The 24560-nt window shown below is 41.1% G+C and overlaps 1 protein-coding gene across 5 annotated transcripts in view; it reads right to left on the reverse strand.

Annotated features, from left to right (window-relative positions):
• The window catches only part of COL4A3 (collagen type IV alpha 3 chain), a 162174-nt gene that overhangs the window by 44495 nt on the left and 93119 nt on the right, over positions 1 to 24560 (reverse strand). For 2 of the 5 annotated variants that reach the window (XM_086337866.1, XM_086337881.1), the window contains exons 7-24: positions 23928 to 23981; positions 22235 to 22261; positions 21649 to 21726; positions 18919 to 18981; positions 18758 to 18793; positions 18163 to 18265; positions 16878 to 16919; positions 13514 to 13591; positions 11015 to 11077; positions 10566 to 10625; positions 9472 to 9516; positions 9114 to 9167; positions 8317 to 8358; positions 6231 to 6315; positions 4771 to 4806; positions 2628 to 2792; positions 1006 to 1098; positions 393 to 488 (exon numbers count right to left, since the gene is read on the reverse strand). In XM_086337866.1, the coding sequence (XP_086193992.1) occupies positions 393 to 488; positions 1006 to 1098; positions 2628 to 2792; positions 4771 to 4806; positions 6231 to 6315; positions 8317 to 8358; positions 9114 to 9167; positions 9472 to 9516; positions 10566 to 10625; positions 11015 to 11077; positions 13514 to 13591; positions 16878 to 16919; positions 18163 to 18265; positions 18758 to 18793; positions 18919 to 18981; positions 21649 to 21692 (1105 nt within the window). In that variant the 5' untranslated portion in view covers positions 21693 to 21726; positions 22235 to 22261; positions 23928 to 23981. Of the gene's footprint in view, positions 1 to 392; positions 489 to 1005; positions 1099 to 2627; positions 2793 to 4770; positions 4807 to 6230; positions 6316 to 8316; positions 8359 to 9113; positions 9168 to 9471; positions 9517 to 10565; positions 10626 to 11014; positions 11078 to 13513; positions 13592 to 16877; positions 16920 to 18162; positions 18266 to 18757; positions 18794 to 18918; positions 18982 to 21648; positions 21727 to 22234; positions 22262 to 23927; positions 23982 to 24560 lie in introns of those variants that run through there. The other 3 variants (XR_015141280.1, XM_086337857.1, XM_086337890.1) reach the window with 2 other exon arrangements.

Here is a 24560-nt window from a genome sequence, read left to right on the forward strand (position 1 = left end):
GGGTCAGAGATGAGTCTGGGGATGTAGGAAAACTACGATAGCTTTCCTTCTGTTCCTTCTCTCCTCCTTTCCTTTTGGTTTTTCACCACTTTCCCCCAGAGACTTGGGTACCAAATAGAAGCTGCAGAAAAATACTTCCCCTGTTCTTTGCCCTATCCTTTCCACTCAGGCTTGTCTCAGGTAGTCAGCAACTAAAATGCAATAGAGGGAAATGCCATGTTTTATGGGGTTTTTGGTTTTCTTTATGTTAACAGAGTGTGCTTTTGAAGGTTTCCCTCCAAATTCACATAGACCACATCCTGACATTGAGCAATCTGATGTCTTTTTTTTTTCTGTCCAGTGAGCAGAGCCTTCTGGTACTTGCAAAAACACTTGGGTGTAAACTGTCCTACCTTGGAATCCTTTTTCGCCTTCTAAGCCTGGAAATCCAGGGGGGCCTGGAGACCCTGGGATACAAGGACACTGTGTACACAAGAGGCCTGGCTCCCCTGCAATGAGAACACACTTGCATCACTCAAAATCCCACTCACAAACCCGAGTCCTCAGAAAGGACTGAAAATTCCAACCACATGATCATTTATTACATCTGAATTTTTTTAATGTAGTGAAAATTATGTGTGCATTCATACATATCTAGGACATGTATATTCATAAAAATAATTCATCTATTATATCTGCTTATCATATCTGAGCTTTTTTTTTTTTTTTTGCATTATAGAAAGGAAATCCGAAGAGCCCAGTAACAAACATTTACTATCTCAGTTTTTCTCTCCTCGAGTGCAGGATAAAACTCACATGCTAGGAACAGCCAATGATTTATTGCACAGGTGCTAAATAAATGATTGATTTCCAGAGAAATAAATACTATTAGGTAATCCTTTTGGAAAAGAAGCCATCTGTGACTGTCTGCTATTTGGGATCACTGTCTCTGGGAAGTATAAAATAAGTGATGATGAAGGTGATGAGAATGACTCATTCTGATCGAACATCACCAACTGAACTAACCTTTGGGTCCACCGACTCCTGGGATACCTGGCGACCCTATATGGCCTGGAAGTCCACCGACTCCAGGTGGACCTTCGCGAAAAACAATACCACCTGCAAAGAGACAACACCAAAGCTAACTTTTTATTTAAGTATTTTTTTTCAATTAGCAAGTGTTTTAGTATTGTCTTTATTTTATATGCATTTCCCCATCTCTGTTTTGCAAGTTGAATCTTGTGAAGGTTATCTGCAACTGAAAAGACTGACCAGCTTTCCTTTCACATCACACACACGATTTTTTTTTTTTTTTTAAATAAGGATGCAGTTCTATTGCAGGTGCCCCGGGTTCCAGATTCTGACTCAAACATTCCTGAGCTTCAGGAGTTATGCACATCAGGCTTGTCAGAAATAAAATGAGGACACAAAACCTACATTTGGGAAAAAAACCCAGAGGGCTAAGAGCCCTGACATATAGGGAAGCATTTTAGTTTAGTTTTGCTTTGTTTTCCACATAGATTCACTCCTTAACAGATTTGTTCTTAGACATTATGTCTATTAGTAGGATAATTTCTTAGATGGTTGTTAGCCTAGAGGAAAGCTTTTATTTATTATTTATTTAGACCGTTCAGCTTCTCAGTTCTTAGTTCTCCTGACCAGGGATTGAATCTGGGCCACGGCAATAAAAGCATCAAGTCCTAACCACTAGACCACCAGGGAACTCCTTTTATTTATTTTTTAATATTGTTCATATAACTAGGTACTTAACTGAATTTCTTTATTGTTTTCCAGATTATTTTCTTAATTTTTACATTTTAATAATATTGTCTATAAATAATGATTCCTCCTTTCTTAAAAAGATCTCTGGAAGATTCTTAAGGCTAGTAGGAGGGCTGAGTATAAAACAAGACCTCCTAGGTACCTGCCAGGAAAGGCATTTTAAAATACATGGAGTGATCTGTATGTTCTTGAGGTTCTAGACTCCTATCAGCCAACACATTTTGTGAAGTGGCTCTGTCATAGGATGGGGAGAAAAGGACAACTTCATCAGAACCTCCAGGTACCATTTCACATCCTCTGGGCGGCAGCTCTGTGGTTTCTGATCCACTCTACTTGGCAGCATCTTGCCTCGGTTCACGTTGCTCACCTATGGTTTCCTGCTCTGGAGCTTTCCTGCTGATGCCAAGGCATGGGATGGCCTGCAAGCCATGGAAACAGAGTCTGGAAGTGTGTGTGTGTGTGTGTGTGTGTGTGATGGTGGTAGGGTGTTAGTCCTATCCCTGGAGAAACTTTTGCCTCCCGGTCCCCAGGAAAAGTTTATCCTGAGACGAAGTTATACAGCTTCTTGGAAGATAGTCTCCAGGAACTGAACAAGACGTTGCACTTGGCCTAGGCCAACGTGATAACAGTCACTCCTCTGCTCCACTCCTCTGTCCCTGCCTCTCTCTCTGTCTTCGGGCTACTGCTGGGCTGATCTTGCCAAGCAGTCACGCTTTCACAGGCAGCTAATAAAATGAAACACCAGTGGAAAGATAACACCTAAGATCCACACGGATGGCCAAGCTGCATGTAAGGCTCATTGCCCCCATGGGCATACCTCTGTCATTGGGTATCACACACAGAAGGGCGCCATGAAGCATCTTTACCTGGTGGGCCTGGAGGTCCCGGGAACCCCATAGGACCTGGAGAACCAGGACAGCCAGGGGACCCCGGAGGCCCCGCTGCAGTCTTTCCTGGGGGCCCTTGCTCCCCTTTACTTCCTTTCACACCAGGTACTCCAGGGGCTCCTTGGAGGCCAGGCCTTGATGACCCTTGGAAAAAATAATCATTTATTGTATTTAAAAAGTTCCCCCTGATTAACATATACATTTCAATTGCAAAAGGGAGATAGTCTTGTAAACGTTGTACAATCGAAAAGTATATAGAGCATATGAAACAAAGTGAATTTTCTTCTCTCCCTCACCTGTGACCTGGTTCAACCACCACAATACAGCAGAGCTCAGACCACTCCATTCCCACAACGTAACTTATGTGCTTTATTACAAGGGAATGAAACAGAAGTTGGGATTCACTGCAGTCTCTTGATTCAAAAGGATTTCAGAAGAAATTACTCAATACATGCTAAATATTTTGTAATTTTGTTTTTAGAGACTAGAAGATGCCTATCTTTCAGTGTCTCAAATAAGAAAGAGAAAACTGTAATCGAACTTTTGTTGTTGTTTAGTTGCTAAGTCATGTCCAACTCTTTTGCAACCCCATGGGCTGTAGCCCACCAGGCTCTCTGTCCATGGGATTTCCCAGGCAAGAATAATGGAGTGGGTTACCATTTCCTTCTCCAGGGGATCTTCCTGATCCAGGGATAGAACCCACATCTACTGCATTGGCAGGATGATTCTTTACTACTGAGCCACCAGGGAAGCCCGTTTGAAGTTTATTTCTGCCAATTGTCTTGTGCACTGCTTGCTAAGTAGCTTCAGTTGTGTCTGACTCTTTGCCATCCTATGGACTGTAGCCCACCAGCCTCCTTTATCTATGGAATTCTCCAGGTAAGAATAGTAGAGTGGGTTGCCACTTCCTGTTCCAGGGGATCTTCCTGACCCAGGGATCAAACCCATGTCTGCTGTGTCTCCTGCATTCCAGGCAGATTCTTTACCACTGAGCCACCTGGGAAGACTACTGGAAGGAGCTCTTTCTTAATATTTGTTCGGACCTCTAAAATCTCCATTTGCATCATTTCACCTTCAAGAAATACCTGCTGTTAAGAGTTTGTTATATATTTTTCCATGTATATGCAAGTACACATAATATGTATACATTTTTTCTTTTCTTTTACAATAAAATCATAATGTACATATAGTCCTTCACTCTCTTTATCTTAATTCATTTTCAAAATTATTTTTAAAATATACAGCATAGTATAGAAAAAAAGAAATATAATCAATGCAAGGCTTTATCAAATCTTTGCTATTTTGTTCTTGTTTTGTTTCCTTTTGACAAGATGGCCCATTACAGAATGACAGTTAAAACTGAGGCCACTGTAGTTAATCCTTAACTAACCATCCTTGACCCTATTCTTCTTCCTCTTTCAAGAGGCAACCACTCTAATGACTCATGAATATTTTTACACTTTACAGAATTGTGTATGTACCACAAACAATATATATTAAAATATAAAAACTGTAATCTATGTCTCCTTAGGCAACTTGTGACACATTATGAAAACTATCACCTTAACCAACCTAATTGCCACAAAATTAATGTTTTTCTTTCTCTGTGCCTTTTTCTGAGTTTCAAGCCTCCTGCTCCCACACCAAAGTTACTGCCTGACAGTTAAAAATGCATGCGTGCTAAGTCTCTTCAGTTGTGTCTGACTCTGCAGTCGTGTGGACTATAGCCCGCCAGGCTCCTCTGTCCATGGAATTCTGCAGGGAAGAATACTGGAGTGGGTTGCCATGCCCTGCTCCAGGGGATCTTACCCACCCAGGAACTGAACCGGCGTCTCTCACGTCTCCTGTGTTGGCAGGCGGGTTCTTTACCACTAGTGCTACCTTTGTAGCTCAGCAGTAGTTAAAACTACTGCGGAGTGAAAGAGAGCATTTCTGTGTCACTTTGTGTCAGCTTTCCTCCCTTTTCCTCTGAAGGTCCCAAAGTTAATGATGAAGAAGTTGGAAACACTTGTATATCAATTAATGAAACATCACTCTTATGCAAATAATGCAAACTCATTAGAAAGCAGCATGTTTTCCTTTTGATAGTATTTGTATTGGTATCTGAGAAACATGTACATACCAGGACTTCCAGGGGCTCCAGGGGGACCACTGGGACCTGAGGACACATAACAGTAATTGTTCACAAAGATAGAAATATCCCCTCCTTCCGTTATTGAAATCTTAGATGGCAATATAATGATAATTACCAATACATTTTTCATACTTTGCCTCTACTCTCACATAAGTAAGTGTGAGAAAAGTTCAGTCATTTAGACAAACTGCGAAGAAGAAACTAAGTTCATCTTAGATGTCTAACACTCAAAAACAGGGAGGGGGCGAAGTAGGGCATTAAGGGACATGAACTACTATGTATAAAATAAACAAACAATAAGGACATATTGTATAGCACAGGGAAATACAGCCCTTAGTTTTTAATAACTTTACATGGAGTATAACCTACAGAAGTATTGAATCACTATGTTGTACACCTTAAACCAATATAATATTGCAGATCAACTATACTTTTTTTTTAAAGTAAACTATAGTGCTTTATCATCTTCAGATAACTCACAGACATTTCCTGAGAGCTGTTCTGTGTTTAGTGCTTTGCTGGGATGATTCAGAGGCCAGAAGATCAAATAGCTGAAATTGTCAACAACCTCAAGTTTGGCCTGGATCCATCTCAGACCACTTATAGCTACAACACCGAGTAGGGTTCTAACTCTTTGATGTATATTAGTAACTTGTAGTGAGCGTATCAGATTTTTTAAAACCTGTGTCTAATAATTATCTGTCCATTTGTTTAAAACAATGAGAATTTTACACATTTAAATAAAATTCTCCTTTGAAATCTTATTTATATCAATCATTTGCCTGGATCAGTGGTTCTCAAGCCTGCTACACATTAGAATTAATCTAAGGAGCTTCTATGACCTGCCAGTATCCAGGGCCCTCCTCCAGGCAATTACATCAGAATCATGGGGAAGAAATGGGGACATGGTTCTTATTCAGCAGTTCTTGGGGATTTCAATGTGCAGTGAGATATAAGAGCTTATTAGCCAAGATCATCTCAACCCATCAAAAGGGACAGAATATAAGTCAATGTGACTTTAATTCATGGTCCTGGAAATCAGGAACCAAGGGCTTCAGTTCCTTCTTGTCCCTATTTGTGTAGATTTGCTCAAATGAGAGCTGTTCGGGGCTGCATTTTCTCTTCTGTAATCCCTCTGGGACTGCTGGTTTTGGACACTCCCTCTCCCTGCTCTCTGGCTATGTTAATGTCTTCCTATCAGATATGAATGTTATGTTTAAAGATATTTAATTATGCATAAAGATAAGCAGTTACTGTCTGCTGTATACCACCTAAGGAATTTTTTTAGGAAAATATGAAAATTAGGAAACATCAAAAAATACCACCACCTATGAACATTAGGAGACTGCTCCTTTCCTCTTGCAAATTCTAGGTCTAGAAACACATTTTGCCATGAATGAAAGACACACGATGATCAGCAAATGCTTCAGGAAGAAAATTATTCTCACCCTGTGGGCCACGAGCTCCCTTGGGCCCTGGTAGGCCTGGAATTCCTTCATCTCCCTTTTCCTGGTATGCATCATAATATTCTGTCTTAAAGGAAAATGAAATTGAAAAAAAAAAAGATAGCTATTTATGGTAACTCGCCAAATACAATTACTTCAATTTCATATTTTTTGACTAAAATGATACTTTCCTTGTTTTCCTGAATTCACAGGCTTATGTGTTAGAAAAACATGGCAGTTTTATGGGATGGATAAATTTAAAAGTTAACCTGGTATCATGACAGTGGATATTTCATGGGCTTTCATTTAGAAATACATTTTATGATGTTAGCCCAAATCATATACACACTCTTAAATATATATATACATATCTATATATGTGTGAGTATGTATATAGAAATTAAAGTTTTACAAAAGAGTAACTTCTTACAACATATGATCAACTCTGATATTTTTTATTCTATTTCATTTTTAAATGAAAATATTTAATGCTTCTCCTGTGGACTAAATTTATTTCAAAGTACGTTGGGATGTATACATCAAAAAAATACTTCATTGTTTCTCTAAATTTCAGGACAGCATTGATCTTCAGACAAATGTTTTCTTAGTCCAAGGGCTGAGGATTATTAGTATTTCTGAAGTGATCAATGGACCTTCTGCTCATTTCCTTAACCATCTTCTTCCAAAGCAAAACTTTCTCTGAAGTCAGTAGTAGCTGCAAAACTATGTGGAATTGAGCATTAAAAAAAAAGATGGAAATATAAAAGTTTAAAAAAACTTTTTTCATATGTTTCATGGGGCCAATTAGTTTACTGACTTGTTTAAAGAACTATAACAAGAACTTTGTAGTTAAAACTGTATGCATAAAGTAAAAAAAAAGAATTCATAATAATAATAGTAGTAACAGTGCAATAAACTCCTCCATCATAAAATCCATCAAGATATGTATGTATCTGCCAAGTATTGGCAAAGTACTTTCACAAAATAGCCTTTCATCTTCCCAGCAACCCCTTAAAAGGATCTTGGGATTGTCATCTGAATCATTTGCTTGCAAGGTAAAGAAGCTGATTTCTGGGACCCTCCTTCAGTTACTGAGTTAACTTACTTGGCCTGGGGGGTCTGGGAACTGCATTTGTAGGAGGACACAAACACACTCCCCCAGTGACTCCTCTGCCACCAGGGACCTTTTTGTCACACCTGCAGGTCTTAAATGGGAGTTCTGCTCTGCACTCTGAGAACCACCGTCATTTGAGGCAGCAAAGGAAGGTACCGGAACTCAGAGCCTGGGTCCCATTCACACTCATCTCCTCAAGCTACAGAGTCACTATATACAGCGTGGCCACCCTGTTGCCAGGAGCTGACGGACATCAAATCCATGTCCACTCGAGAGGGAGGATCACCTGCCTCTAAGGAGCTTAAGAGTGAAAGTGTTAGTTGCTGAGTCATGTCTGACTCTGCAACATATGGAAGATAGCCCACCAGGCTCCTCTGTCCACGGATTTCTCCAGGCAAGAACACTGGAATGGGTTGTCTTTCCCTTCTTTAGGGGATCTTCCTGATCTGGGGATCAAATCCAGGTCTCCTGCATTGCAGGTGGATTCTTTACCATCTGAGCCACCAAGGAAGCTTGGGCTGCGGTCACTGGGTTTTGCAGGCCCTGAATTCAACCCAAAGTTGAGCTGCTGCTGCCTCATAGTTCAGGGCTGTCATAACAGGGCCCAGAAGGTGAAGTCCTTCTCCCACACCCCCAGGACCTGACCTGTCCTTCACTGCTGCCTTCCTATGCTACTCAAAGGTGCAGGATGATCTTAGGCCGGGCCTGTTTAGACAAAGGCTTTTTCTTCTCTGCAGCCCAGGATGGGCATTGCCAGTACATTCCAGGGACCAAGTAGGACCAGATAAAAATATTTGTCCATTATTGAATGGACAAATAATGACAATAGCTATTTTTTTGGCCCTAAATTGATAAAAAGGTAAATACTATAATCTCTATCATAGCAGTTAATAAGGGACACTGATTCAAAATTTCCTTGGTATTTGGAAAGACTTGATCAAGCATAACGTTAATATTGTCCTTCATTACACTTACTGGACCACGAAATCCTGGAGGGCCAGAGTTTCCTTTCCACCCCTGTATAGAAAGACAGTTACAAATTATGAGCACACTAATCAAAAGTATTTACATGTTAGGTATACTTAGAAATCAAAAAGCATAGTTAAACAAATCTATGCTAAAACTGATATCATTTCTATGAAATGTACAAGTCAAATTAGCACGAAAGGGATATTGACTTTTGATTATTTTCCTGGAGGGCCATATCTCAGGCAGAAATCTTATCTATAAGGTCTGGAAGAAGTGGCTCTTGTTCTCTAGGTTTCCTCCACATCACTCCCTTCAAAGGATGCTTGCATCCTTGCATGCTCTCCCTGTTCGCACCTGGACTAGAGGCACAGGGAAGCCAGGCCATGGGTTGTAGGCAATTGTAGAAATAAATTGATGTGAAACACAGTCCACAGTTCACCAATGATGACCATTCAGTTCATCGTGACCCAGGTTGAGACTCACAGGGTTCAGACCATGCTTGACCTCCGATGAGCCGATACTTCCTCCAATTACAGGTCCCTTCCAACTCCTTTCTCATGGGAAGCTAAAATCCCACTGGTCCTAAGCCAGCTTCCACTACACAGAACAGGTTTAACATCTTTCCCTTCAAGTGTTTAAATAAAGCCGCCACAGCTCTCCTTTCTTCCTAACAAATATGCTGAGGTATTTTATTGAACTCTGACTGCAGCTCCTTGCATTGAGTTTCAGGATGTGGGGAGGAAAATGGTGAGAAAACCCAACCAATAATAAAAGCTGAAAGCAGATGTCAGGAAGGGAATTACCTTAATGCCATCTTCACCCCTTAACCCAGGGAAACCCCTGTCTCCTTTGGCTCCCTAAGAGAAGAGCAAAGTGAAGAGATCAGAAGACACACTGATAATCAATTTCTTCTGTAGCAAGCAAAATGCTTTAAACTCCTTTTGGTGGGGTTGGGGGGCGGGGGAAGAGTGTTCAGATGACCTCTCTCCACAGAGAGGGCGTAACACTAAAGGTGCATGCGTACTCAGCCACTCAGTTGTTTCCATATCTGCAGCCCCACGGACTGTAGCCCACCATGATTGACTCTCAAAAACCCTTCTTGGTCTAATACGACTGACTTTCATTACTTCAATGGACCAAGTCATGACTTCATGACTTTACCTCAGTGCCAGGGAAACCAGGGGCACCATCTTTTCCAGGCTTTCCCTAAAACAAAAACAAAAGAAAAACATGTAACTTTGGATACTTTAATAAACACGAAAAACTTAAATGATACAATCTCTTGATCTTAGGCAAGAAAGCCTAACTGAGGTTTCCTTCAGTTATTAGAAGGAAAAGCTATTAATTGCAGAACTGACGATGACCTTCTTCTGCCAGGAAAGGCAGAAGCCAGTGAGATTGGGAAGTTAGGGAAGGTCATGGGATTCTCCAGGCAAGAGTTAGATATGACTGAAGCAACTTTGCACACATACAGTATTCCATTGTATATATGTACCACATCTTCTTTATCCATTCATCTGTCAATGGACACATGTTGTTTCCATGTCCTGGCTAAACTAAAGTTAGCCATCCAAGCTTAGAAAGAAAATCAGGGAAGCGCTGAGCAGAGAAGCAAGCAGGAAAATTCAGAGAGAGGCGTTCACAGTCAATGTATTTATTTGCAATGTTGGCAACTCCTTGAACTGCAGACGTGTCTATATCTAAATACACATATAAAAGGAATTTTACAGTGTTTAAAGAGACAGAGCTGTTTAACTATTATGGGATTAACTATTATGGTACTTACCTTCCATCATACAATTAAAAACAACATTAGTTGAATATTTTTCTTAGAAAAAATATACTTTTCCCAGTGTATGATTTTTAGCTTTTAAACAATGAGAGTGCTGCATGCTGGGTACTATGGGCTAAGTCATTTCAGTCCTGTGTGACTCCTTGTGACTCCATGGACTGCAGCCCACCAGGCTCCTCTGTCCATGGGGATTCTCCAGGCAAGAATGATGGAGTGGGTTGCCATGCCCTCCTCCAGGGGATCTTCCTGGCCCAGGGAGTCTCATGTCTCCTGTGTTGGCAGGCAGGTTCTTTGCCACTAGTGCCACCTGGGAAGCCCTAAGCATCTTATACTTGCCACCTATAAAGTCCTGAGTACTGACTAATTTGGGGCTTCCCTGGTGGCCCAGATGAATCCACCTGCAATGTAGAAGACCTGGGTTCCATTAATTTAGGCTGCACACGACACTGATTTCCAAACTCACCTGTGGGCCTGGTTCTCCAGGAGCACCTTTTTCTGATCCATAAGATTCTCCAGGCGGCCCCTGAATCAATGAGAGTTAGGTCAAGTTTTGTAAATTACTGATCTTTGACTTACATCGATTTTTATTAACTTTTCCCTTCCATTAAAATTTTTGAAATGATGGGTTATCTAAGTGAGACATTTTATTTATGAATATCAAATTAAAAACAGATGCTATAGAATCAGATGCTGAAGATAAATCACAAGATGGGTGACAGAGGGTGCATATAAAACAGTGCAGGGATTTCAGCTAGAAGCAGCCATAAGATAATTCTAGTATTTATGATCCCTGCAGTAAAATGCTATCACGCTTTAGCTAATATTAAGCCTTAAAGGTAGGTCATACATCAAAATATGCTCCAAGTTTCTACTTTTAGTTTCAAGGGAACAATATGATTCTAAGTGACCTACGGAGGGTCCAGGGGGTCCGGACTGTCCCATGGCTCCCAGGTCTCCCTTCTCTCCCTTGAGGTCCTGTCACAAAAACAAGTTGAGGTCATGAGAAAGAGAGCAAACAAGATATTATCGACTACATTTGGAAAAGTCCTCTAGCTGTCCAATGAACTGGATTTTCAACTTACATATATACCTCCTATTAACATATCACCATTTCTCACATTTTGAATTTTATACCTGTTAACCCCCTGAAACAATACTCAAACATTCTGTGTGCTGGATTTTATTTTTTGAATTGAGGTATAGTAGATTTGGCTGAATAAATAGCAGATTTACAAATATTATATTAGTTTCAGGTGTACAATGTAGTGATTTAAGATTTTTGTATATTATACCCCATTTATATTATAAACCACTGGTTGTATTCCCTGTGCTGTACAATATATCCTTTGTACAGTCTCTTTTTTAAAAAAGAAAGTAATTTAGATCAAACTATATTAAACTAATTTAACTCCTGAATCAGTTTTCTATAAGCATAATCAGATCATTTCCAATATATTTTACTCTCATTTTTAATATATTGAAATTATTTTCACTGAGATCAATTATTTTCTGAGTAAATGCTATAATGAGGATTTGAGTCAATAATCAGGTTTGTTTTGGCCTTATCACATTTTATTAATATTTTGTAAAAATATAATTTTCAAAAACATAATTTTTTTAAAAAAGAAATTTTTATCCCTTGGGTCAAATCTCCCAGCTCTTAATGTTCTCAAGATAAGATTTTTTTAAATCAATTTTTCAGCCAATAAAGCTTTAGATTTTATTAAATATACTTTTGTTGATTAATTCTGAAAAGTTCAGTTATTTTCCTCAGGCAATATTTTTTCCAGTATTCAATGAGAGTTATTATTTTGGTCATATAGAACTTCGCCGTGTTTTAACTTATCAGTTTTGTTTGATAACGTCTATCATTAAAAGTTAATTATATTGAAAAGTGATGGCTAAGGTATTTCTTTTAGGGTGATGAAAATGTTCTAAAATGCCCACGGTAAGTTGCACAACTCTGTGAATACATTAAAAGCCACTGAATTGCACATTAAATGGGTAAATTATATGTTATGTGACTTATACCTCAATAATGCTGTTAAAAATTAATTATAATGAAAATCCATGAATTTCTTCTTTAAAATGGTGAAAATCACAGCATGTAAATTATATTGCAATCAAGGTATTATCAAAACAATTAATCGTAATTTTAAAAAAGAGAAATGATTTATGTTTACTTCTTAGTTTGTTTAGTTACTCAGTCTAGTTTGACTCTTTTTGACTTCATGGACTGTAGCCCTCTAGGCTCCTCTGTTCATGGTGTTTTCCAGGCAGGAATACTGGAGTGGGTTGCCATTTCCTTCTCCAATTTCTTAGTTAATCCACAGGAAAATTATTAGCTTCCCTCTCACTCCCTATTACCTGTCCCAGACATTTCAGGATCAACCTAGTGTCTAGGATTGGGGTATTATGCTGTGATGCAGTTCTGAGCATCTGATTCAATTTTGTTCCCCAGTCCTTCCAGCTACCCCAATGTGAGAGCAAAAAGCACCTGATAATTTCAGAATAAGAGTCATGGTGTCCTTGGAGAGGAATGGGGGCCACAGTGTCTTGGGGTTATAATGGCAGGGTAAAAACATCCCATTTGATTATGATGACACTCCACCCTTATTTTTAGGCCATTACCACCCTTCCCTGGTGGCTCAGTGGTAAAGAATCCACCTGCCAAGCAGGAAACACAGATTCAATCCCTGGGTTGGGAAGATCCCCTGGAGAAGGAAATGGCAACCCACTCCAGTATTCTTACCTGGAGAATCCCATGGAGGGAGGAGCCTGGCGGGCTACAGTCTATGGGGTCACGAGTCAGACATGATTGAGTGACTAGATAGCAAAACCACCATCCAGTTGGATCAGAGACATACACCCATTGTGTTACCACCTATTCAAAAATACACACTGAAAACCCAGCCTGTGTTAGGAACAGTGAGAGGGATGAGGATAAAGGGTAAGCAAAATTAGATTGAGGCTCCTCCTTCAACAGTCTTGAAAGTGGCTTGCCTTGGGTCTTCTCCACCTCATGTTTTCCAGTTCTTGAGTAAAAGACAGGAAAAGAATAAAATCCAGAGACCCAGGCTGGCTGGACTGGAGTTAGGTGTTGTTATTGTTTTTAGTCACTAAGTCATGTCCGACTCTTTGTAACCCTGTGGACTGTGGCCCGCCAGGCTCTTCTGTCCATGGGATTTCCCAGGCAAGAATACTGGAATGAGTTGCCATTTCCTTCTCCAGGGGATGTTCCCAACCCAGGGATTGGACCTTTGTCTGCTGAGTTGGCAGGTAGATTTTTTTACCACTGGGCCACCTGGAAAATGGACTTAGGTGACAGAGCTTATAAAAGAGGTAAGGGATCACAGAGCCTCATGGCAGAGAGGGGAAGGCAGGAGCCTAATAATAACACAGAAGAGTTACCGTTCTGTTATCAGGGCCGGTTAGAGTCACAATAACTGTTCCTGGTGGTCCAGGGGGTCCTGTCAATCCTTTCACACCCTGAAGACAAACACACTCAGGAATTACAAAAAAGCTTAAGAGATCTACATTTCCTCTTTAGTTCTTACCTAAAAAATAAAGCAAACAAAACTTGAGACACAGCAAATGCTTTGGTTTCAATGTGACTTAGTAAATAAAATGTGTATTCGTAAGTCTTTTGTTGTTGGTGGTCAGTTGCTCAGTTGTGTCTGACTCTGTGATCCCATAGACTGCAGCACTCCAGCCCTCCCTGTCCTTCAGCATCTCCTGGAGTTTGCTTAAACTCATATCCATTGAATTAGATAGTTAGATGCTATCCAACTATCTCATCCTCTGTCGTACCCTTCTCCTCCTACCTTCAATCTTTCCCGGCATCTGGCTCTTTGCATCAGGCAGCCAAAATCCTGGAGCTTCAGTTTCAGTAACAGTCCTTCCAATGAATATTCAGAGCTGATTTCCTTTAGGATGGACTGGTTTGATCTCTTTGCAGTCCAAGGGATTCTCGAGTCCTCTCTAACACCACAGTTCGAAAGCGTCAGTTCTTTGGTGCTCAGCCTTTATGGTCCAACTTTCACACGTGTACATGACTACTGGAAAAACCATGGCTGTGCCTATGGAGCTTTGTTGGAGAGATAATGTCTCTGCTTTTTAATATGCTGTTTAGATTTCTCACAGCTTTTTCCGAGGAGCAAGTGTCTTTTAATTTCATGGAGGCAGTCACCATCCACAGTGATTTTTGAGCTCAAGAAAAGAAAGTCTGTCACCCTTTCCATTGTTTCCCCATCTATTTGCATGGGACTAGATGCCTCAATCGGAGAAGGCAATGGCAACCCACTCCAGTACTCTTGCCTGGAAAATCCCATGGATGGAGGAGCCTGGTAGGATGCAGTCCATGGGGTCGCTGGGAGTCGGACATGACTGAGCGACTTTACTTTTCACTTTCATGCATTGGAGAAGGAAATGGCAGTCCACTCCAGTGTTCTTGCCTGGAGAATCCAGGGACGGGGGAGCCTGGTGGGCTGCTGTCTCTGGGGTTGCACAGAGTCGGACATGACTGAAGCGACTTAGCAGCAGCAGCAGCAGCAGGATGTCACAATCTTCATTTTTTGAATGTTGAGTTTTAAAAGCCAGCTTTTTCACTCTTCTCTTTGACCTTCATCAAGAGGCTCTTTAGTTCCTCTTTGCTTTCTGCCATAAGGGTGGTGTCATCTGCATATCTGAAGTTATTGATATTCCATCCAGCAATCTTGATTTCAGCTTGTGCTTCATCCAGCCTGGAATTTCTCACAGTACACTCTCAGTTCAGTTCAGTTCAGTCACTCAGTCATGTCTGACTCTGTGACCCCATAGACTGCAGCACGCCAGCCTTCCCTGTCCACCACCAACTCCCGGAGCTTGCTCAAACTCATGTCCATCGAGTCGGTGAGGCCATCCAACCATCTCATCATCTGTCATTCCCCTTTCCTCCCACCTTTAATCTTTCAGGGTCTTTTCCAGTGAGTCAGTTCTTCACATCAGGTGGCCAAAGTTGGAGTTTCAGCTTCAGCATTAGTCCTTCCAATGAATATTCAGGACTGATTTCCTTTAGGATGGACTGGTTTGATCTCCTTGCAGTCCAAGGGACTCTCAGGAGTTTTCACCAATACATAATTCAAAAGCATCAATTCTTTGGCATTCAGCTTTCTTCACAGTCCAACTCTCACATCCATACATGACTACTGGAAAAACCATAGCTTTGACTAGATGGACCTTTGTCAGCAAAGTAATGTCCCTGCTTTTTAATATGCTATCTAGGTTGATCATCTTTTCTTCCAAGGAGCAAACGTCTTTTAATTTCATTTTGGAGCCCCCCAAAATAAAGTCTGTCACTGTTTCCATTGTTTCCTCATCTATTTGCCATGAAGTGATGGGACTGGATGCCATGATCTTAGTTTTCTGAATATTGAGTTTTAAGCCAACTTTTTCACTCTCCTCTTTCACTTTCATCAAGAGGCTCTTTAGTTCCTCTTTGCTTTCTGCCATAAGGGTGGTGTCATCTGTGTATCTGAAGTTATTGATATTTCTCCCGGTGATCTTGATTCCAGCTTGTGCTTCATCCAGCCCGGCGTTTCTCATGATGATACTCTATATATAAGTTAAATAAGCAAGGTGACAATATACAGCCTTGACGTACTCCTTTCCTGATTTGGAACCAGTCGTTCCATGTCTGGTTCTAACTGTTGCTTCTTGACCTACATACAGATTTCTCAGGAGGCAGGTAAAGTGATCTGGTATTCCCTTCTCTTTAAGAATTTTCCACAGTTTGTTGTGATGGATCACCGTCAAAGGCTTTAGTGTAGTCAGTGAAGCAGAGGTAGATGTTTTTCTGGAATTCTATTGCTTATTCCATGATCTAGTTGATGTTGGCAATTTGATCTCTGGCTTGTCTGCCTTTTCTAAATCCAGCTTGTACATCTGAAAGTTCTCAGTTCACATACTGTTGATGCCTAGCTTAAAGGATTTTGAGCATTACTTTGCTAGCATGCGAAATGAGTGCAATTGTGCAGTAGTTTGAACATTCTTTGGCATTGCCCTTCTTTGGGATTGGAATGAAAACTGAGCTTCCAAATTTGCTGGCATACTTAGTGCAGCACTTTAAGAGTATCATCTTTTAGGATTTGAAGTAGCTCAGCTGGAATTCCATCACCTCTCTAGTGATGCTTCCTAAGGCCCACTTGACTTCACATTCCAGGATGTCTGACTCTAGGTGAGTGATCACACCATTGTGGTTATCTGGGTTATTCAGACTTTTTTGTTCTGTTTTTACCTTATTGGAGTATAGCTGATTAAGAATGTTGTGATAATTTCAAGTGGACAGCAAAGGAACTCCGCCATATATATACATGTATCCATTTTTTTTCCCCAAACTCCCCTCCCATCCAGGCTGCAACATAACATTGAGCAGAATTCTTTGTGCTATACAGTAGGTCCTTGTTGATAATCCGTTTTAAATACAGCAGTGCATACATGTCCATCCCAAAGCCCCTAACCATCCCTTTCCCCCATCCTTCTCCCTGGCAACCATAAGCTCTTCTCTAAGCCTGTGAGTCTGTTTCTGTTTTGTATACAAGTTCATTTGTATCATTACTTTTTCAATTCTGCATATAAGGGTATCATCAGATATTTCTCCTTCTCTGTCTGACTTACTTCGCTCAGTATAACAATCTCTAGATCCATCCATGTTGCCACAAATGGCATTATAAAACGTGTTGTTTACTAAGGAACCTAAAATATTTTGCCCACAAATAAACCACAGTATATATATTACCCGCTCTCCTTTCTGTCCTAGCACGTTATCACCCATGTGACCCTGTAAGAAAAGACAAAACCAAATTATCTTTTTAATGAATACAAATATACAGTCTAAGCCCATTAAAGTTCCAATGTTTGTAACTGAACACTTACATTTTAATCATAATGTTAGGACTGTAAAAGTTACTTTATTGCTTGGAGTAGAGTGGCAACATGTTTCTTTTAAAAGGAGAGATCTTAAAGTGCAGAAAGTTGAAGGGAGTTACTTAAAAACGCAAGTGATGGCATGAAAGGGTGTGGGGTGGAGGAGGAAACCGGCTCAGAGGACCTTTTTTTTTGGCTTAGCCAGACACCAGCTAGTTTTGAATCTGCTGGCTGGATACATAACTTCTGGTGCCCTGTTTTCTAGTCTTAAAAATAAGAGGGATGTGTAGTTGAACTTCAGGATTCTGAAATTCAAAACTTAACAGAGAACTAAAAACAGAATTAAAGCTAACCTGACTTCACTAGTAAGTTAGAACATGAGCTAAGTCTAATGTGAATCATCTCTCTTCAGTAAATCTATCGTTTCAACCAATGTCTCTTTGTTTCTTTGCTTCTGAGTTTGCAGATTTTCATCCCATTAGGCCACAAGCAGCAGAGAAAAGCTCAGGATGACGAATCAAAAGATTTTAAACTTTAGTTCTGCCAATTACTGTTTGATGATTCACTTAACCTGAACCTGTTCATCTCACAGAGAACGTATGTGTGTGTCTGCGTGTGTGTATATACACGCACATCAATGAAACAGTAAATGTGAAAGCACCTTGGAAAGTACCCTACACACAAAGGCTTACCTGATAGTAAGAGATACTGTGTTCACTACTAATTTCCTGATGAGGCTCAGCCCTCTCTCAACATTTTTTTAACTTTAACTAATGAAGGAGATCAGACTATCCAGCTCCAAAATACACCACTTTGGCAGAAGAACTCTTTTTGAGCTGAAGGCATTTGAGAAACAGGGAATGCAGAAAAAGTTCTCTCCTCTCTCCCTGGGCCTCAAGGCTGGGCACAGATTTCCCCGTGTGAATGTGTCACCCTCCCCTCTCCTGTGCACAGAAGAGAAGACAACTCATCATGGGAGACAACACCAGCTTAAACCTGCATAAACAAACTTCACTGAAATAACCCTTATCTTCCACTAGTTTCCCCCATATATTTACCTTCCCACAATTTGTTGCCCCTAGAAGCTCACAACCCACTTCCTATGTCTTGATACTTCACCACAAATGTATCACCCTTTGTTAAAACGGTATACAAGCCTCTGGGTCTGATTGCTTCTTTGGGGTTTTCATTTCATTTCTGTGAGGTCTCCATATGCATATGAAATCAACCTTTTTTCTCCTGTTAACCCAGTCACTGAACCTAAGAAGATAGAAGAAAAAGTTTTTTTTTTTTTCTCCCCAATCCTAACAGTTGGCTTTTGTAACAGAAAGACATGCAGGACCCTGTTTAATGAGCACATGAACGGTCATCTTTTATTTTCTTGTATGAAAATAACTAGAAAATAGTTATCGGTTGGTTTTGGGAAGCAGCCCAGTACAAAAATGTATAAGATAAAGTACTGGGAGATCAGCAGGACTATGAGAAATGGAAACTTATAGACTAGGAATCCTTGCTCTTTTCCCAACAAGGAGCTCCATATAATTGAATTAAGACTCTTTGTATCAGAGATCAAGTTACTGAAGTGCAGGGAAAGGAGAAGAAAGAGGTGGAGAACTGTTCACGTCCCTGCTGGGGATTCTTGTGAGTCCCAAAGAGAAGCCCCGGCAGAGACCTGCATGTGCAATCAGACTGAGTTGGCTTTTAGATTGGTTAGGATGTTCTGGCTGGTACAACATATAGATTGCAATCTACCTTAGGTCCTGGAGGTCCCATGGTTCCCGGAAAGCCCTAGAAAAATCCATCAGTTAAAATTACAGCAGGTAGTGCACCAAACCTACAACATGTTTAAAATCTTTAAGCTATGATTCTTTTATTAGTTACAATGTCTATTGCAATGGTGGCTTCATACTCACAAGGAATCCTGGAGGGCCAAGTGGACCTGCAGGTCCAGGAAAACCTGGAAGGCCTGGCAAACCCTTTAAATGAAGAGAAGAATTAGAGTAAGTTCAAATTTACTTCTTACTGAAAAACAATGTCCATTAGTTAAATGCCTTACATTATTTTAGTAAAATCAGAGCATAATGTTTCCCATTTACGCCTGCAGTTAATTTCAGTAAAGGCCATGTGCCATGTATAACTACCAGGACTATTCTTGCTGGTACTACATAGGGGTACCACCATCCTGGTGGTACTATTTCCAGAAAAATGACCAAAGCATTTGCTTTACTTTAGAAGACTTTTAAGATTTTTAGAAAATTTTCCTCTCCCCGCCTCTCTTTCTGTCTCTCACTAAGCATGCTCCTAACTCTGGATCCTTCCACCTGCATTCCCTCTGCCTAGAATCCTCTTTCCCCCGATGTCTATCTCTATGACTCACTTCTGCTCCCTTTTCTTGTCTTTACTTAAACATTATCCTTTCCATGGGCCTTCCTGCATATCCAATCTAAAGCCACAGCACTCCTTCTAACCTAGACACTTCCTATCCTCAACCCAACATTAATTTTTCTCCTCAGCATTTATTACTATCTAACACAACACACATGAATGTGAGAGTTGGACTATAAAGAAAGCTGAGCACTGAAGAATTGATGCTTTTGAACTGTGGTATTGGAGAAGACTCTTGAGAGTCCCTTGGACTGCAAGGAGATCCAACCAGTCCATCCTAGAAGAGATCAGTCCTGGGTGTTCATTGGTGGGACTGATGTTGAAGCTGAAATTCCAATACTTTGGCTACCTGATGCGAAGAGCTGACTCATTTGCAAAGACCCTGATTCTGGGAAAGACTGAGGGTAGGAGGAGAAGGGGACAACAGAGGATGAGATGTTTGGATGGCATCACCGACTCAATGGACATGGTTTGGGTGGACTCCAGGAGTTGGTGATGGACAGGGAGGCCTGGCGTGCTGCGGTTCATGGGGTCACAAGGAGTCGGACACGACTGAGCGATTGAACTGAACTGAACACAACACACAGGAAGTAATTTACATTTTGAAATATTTTCTCCTTCTAAAAGGCATGTCCCATGAGGGCAAGAATTTTGGTTAAACTGTTTTTGGGGATTTGTGCACTATGGTATCCCAGAGCCTAAATAGCTCCTGGTACCTAACTGGCAGGTGGATGGTAAGAGGGATTTCTTATAGAACTGAAGGTCCCACTCTTATACCTTTAGCAGTAGCATACTGTAGTACATTGCCAATGCTCAACACACATTTAAGGGATACATCGTGTCCCAGATTGCTACTGTCTCCTCTTTCTAGATCCCCTGCCCTCAGCATCTGACCCCTTATTGCTTCCTAAGGAAACAAACAAGCAAACAAGAAACAAACGAAGAGCTATCGACTTTTGCGTCTTTTCTCAAAAGCCTTCGACTGGGCTTCCCTGGTGGTCCAGTGGTTAAGAATCCGTCTTGCAGTGCAGGAGACACCAGTTTCATCCCTGATCTGAGAAGATCCCACACGCCACAGGGCAAATAAGCTCTTGAGCTGCAACTACTCAGCCTGTGTGCCATAACTGCTGAGGCTCGCACGCCTTGAGCCTGTGCGGCACATCCAGAGAAGTCACTGCAATGAGAAGCCTGCACACCGCAGCTAGAGAAAGCTCGAGAGCAGCAACAAAGACCTAGCACAGCCGAAAATAAGTAAATAAGTAAAATTCTCTGATGGCTTCTAATCGCATCACTGTTCAGTTTGGCAGCCCATCCATCACCAGCTGGCATGGCTCACTGGATGGACGTTCAACAGCCTTAACTCAAACTCTTTGACTTGCTCAGGCAAATACCAACCTCTACTCAGGAATTTCTACATGTATTTCTGAATTAAGATATTTATGATTGATTAATCTGAAAGTGAAAGTGAAGTCGCTCAGTCGTGTCCAACTCTTTGCGACCCCTTGGACTGTAGCCTACCAGGCTTCTCAGTCCATAGGATTTTCCAGGCAAGAGTACTGGAGTGGGTTGCCATTGCCTTCTCCAGGGGATCTTCCCGACCCAGGGATTGAACCCGGGTCTCCCGCATTGTAGGCAGACGCTTTACCCTCTGAGCCACTAGGGAAGCCCTAATTAATCTGAAAGTTAGTATCAAAAGACTCCTTTGAATCAGGAAGTAAAGGATATTCGGGGGAACAGCTGTTTCTTTGTATCTATTCTGGATCACCCTCAGGCTACAAGCATAGATATCAGAAAGCAAACTATTCAGCAGGAGAAAGATGCATTTAAATAAAATATTACTATCATGCATACTTTACAATAGGACTGTTATTTAATATTACAGTTTTAAATCGCATTCAATGTGGGATACAAACCTATCCTGGATTTTGACAAATACTAAAAGGAACATAACCATTCCTTGAAAACTCCTCCTTAGATTGAAGAAAGCTTGGGTGATTGAGACTTGAGAAGAGACTAAAATACATATGTACAAAAGCATCTTTTTTATATGAGCTTAATGTAGTTTCTTATAATGAGGTGAAAGTTTTAGAATAAAATGAAATATATAAATAGGAGAAACATGAATGTGAAAAATATTTTTAAGAGGGTGAGAAAGATATAGGGAGAGGAAGAGAGAGAGAGAAAGAAGAGAAAAAAAGAGGTGGAAAGAGACAGAGAGAGAGATGGAGAATGATAGAGACCTTCTCTGAAGTGTGTACCTGGAATCCAGGAGCTCCTGGCAACCCAGGGTCACCTTTTCCATCAAGGCCTACACCTTCTCCTTCAGCAGGAGCACCCTTGAAAAGGAAATTCATCAAACATCAGCAGCATTTTATCTTCAAGACATCTTTAAATGATTATTCAAGGTCATACTGTTTCAAGGATAAAAGTGCTTCCAGGATATATACTTACAGAAATGCTATAGGATTTTTTAGTTATTCTGTTTTGAAGAATTCAAAGCATTTTCATGTTGTCTAAAACTGACCATTGGCTATAGAGGGAAGACACAAGAATAATACACCATTTCCCAAGACACCAAAATGAGTGGCACTTCCTGACCTAGAATCTGGAGCCTTGAGCATAAGACCAGTTCTCCTTCCCCAGACCTTATTTTCCTAAAGGATGATACAAAGCTTGCATTCCTTAAGACATATTTATGACAAGAAGTAGAAGATGCTCAATAGGAATAAATATAATTTCTGAATTAATCATGAAATCTGATTTGTAATGATATATCTTAAGAGATGTGCCTTTAATATGTGCAGTTAGAGATTTTTCAACAACAACATGCCACAAATCACTTACCTTTTCTCCTTTCAAACCAATGACACCCTAGGGAAAAGAGCATCATATTAATAACTAGAGGCAAACCAAATACAGAACATCCCTGCTTTGTCCTTCTCTCTGCTATTCTGCCTTCTCTTCCTGCTGCAAGCTTCCTATTGGCTTTTACATTTGCTCAAGTCTTTCTCATTTAAACAAAGTGTATGTCAGTCGCTTAGTCATGAGACACCATGGACTGTAGCCATTAGCCCCCTCCGTCTATGGAATTCTCCAAGAAAGAATACTGGAGTGGGTCATCACTCCCTTCTCCAGGGGATCTTTCTGACCCAGGGATTGAACCTGGGTCTCTCACACTGCAGGCAGATTCTTTACCATCTGAGCCATCAAGGAAACCAGTCTCCCCCAGAATACACTGCTTCATCCTGTCTTACCTATCCTTTCTGTCATCTATAAATTACTCACTTTGTTCATCCCCACTGATTCCTTAGGCCCATATCTGCCTCCTGCCTCCATCTGTCAAGGAAATGTTGTTGTTCATTTGCCCAGTTGTGTCCAACTCTTCGCGAACTCCATGGACTGCAGCACACCCAGGCCTCCCTATCCCATATCCCTTGCTAAAGTCTGCAGTGACTTTGATGTTATAGAAACCAAGGACAAAACATTCGTTCTTGTTTTACTGAACTTCTCGACAGCACTGAGAAGCTGTCTGTTACTCGCCTTTACTGGAATTTGTTAAAACAGAGATGAAGCCAAAATGGAATCACTCCTGCTAGGTCCAGTGCAGCAAACCAAGACTTAATACCTGCCTTGACTATGGTTTTAACCTTCTCCAGGAATTGACCTTTGACTGGCCAACCTGGAACTTCCAGGTCAGCACTAATAAGATACTCCACCCAATAGCCCCTTCTGTTTCCCTTAACAGGCTACCTTGTCTAAGACAATGCCTTCTTTGTTAATAAAACAATACATTCTTTGCTAAGAATGTCAGATTTCCATTCTCTCTCTGACTTTAAAATCCTTTGCTATCTATGGCTGGAGGCAACTCTTTCTTTGCTGGATAGGAGAGAGCTGGGTTTGTGAATCATCCAATAAAGCCGGTTAGATGCTCAGATTTACTCAGCTGAATTTTTGTTGTTTAACAATATCTTTCCTGGGCTTACAGAATCCAACCCTCTTGCTTTTCTTCTACTCCCAGGGCCCTTCTTCCTTTACAGGCTCATTGTCCTTGACCTCCCTTCACATGCTAGAGCTCTCGAAGCCCCACTTTCAAGGCCCTCTCTCCTCTCTCCATCCTTGAGTCACGACCACCCATCCAGGTGTCTCCCATTGTCTATCTCAGATCTCCACTTCAATGTCTCAAAAGCAAAACAAAGTCTCAAAGTGCAAACCCCAGTGCATTTATTCATTCCTCTCAACTACTGGGCTCCCCAGGTGGCTCAGTGGTAAAGGATCTGCCTGTCAATAGAGGAGATGCAAGAGACTTGGGTTCAATCCCTGGGCCGGGAAGATCCCCTGGAGGAGGGCATGGCCACCCACTCCTGTATTCTTGCCTGTGAAATCCCATGGACAGAGGAGCCTGGTGGGGTTGCAAAGAGTAGTCAAATGTCTACTGTTGACTGGCTTCAACTTCCCCAAGGTCATGACAGATTTCTGTATATGATCGCTTCAAAGGAAACTCTGTGTCTTGGATGGGGAGTTAGAAACATAAACCTACCGGTATTCCTGGGTAGCCTGGTGTCCCCCGAAGTCCTGGGAACCCTGGCTCTCCCTGGAAGACACATGACGCTTGTCATTCTTCTTAGTTGTTCTAGAACAGCCTATTGTGATATTTCCCCTGTTCCTTGCTTCCAACCCTGCAGCAGTAAATTTAGACAAAGTAACCCAAATTCCTCACAACTACTGGATCATGAGGCTAAAGACTAGAAAACCGTTATCTTAATTGAAAACAGGATTAGAATCTACTGTTTCTCAAATTGTGCATAAATGGCAAAAGGTTAATTGTGCCAAGAACTTTTTAATGGCTGCTTCCTTGAAATTTTTGTAATTAGTCCTTTCATGGCCACCATCCTGGGGAAAAGCAGAGTGCAGTCAGGAGACAAAGGAGATGAGTGCACATCGGAAAGCTCAGTTTTTCTCTTCCAACTTTGCATTCTAAGCTTCAGTTTCTGGTTTATATACAATCGCAACCTCAGATGCAAATATCTGTTTGAGCCCTAGTCATCTTTCTGTGGGAGAACACGAGAGAACTTTCTTAAAACATAATCTGAAAGCAAGATGGGTGGAGGGAGGGGGGATTGGGTGCAGGCAGTCAAACGGTACTCCAAACTCCCAGCTATAAGATAAACAG

Source organism: Bos grunniens, chromosome 2 (genome assembly GCF_055505025.1).
Source record: "Bos grunniens cultivar Pamir isolate PY7600 chromosome 2, Bosgru_T2T1.0, whole genome shotgun sequence".
Classification (NCBI taxonomy): Eukaryota; Metazoa; Chordata; class Mammalia; order Artiodactyla; family Bovidae; genus Bos; species Bos grunniens.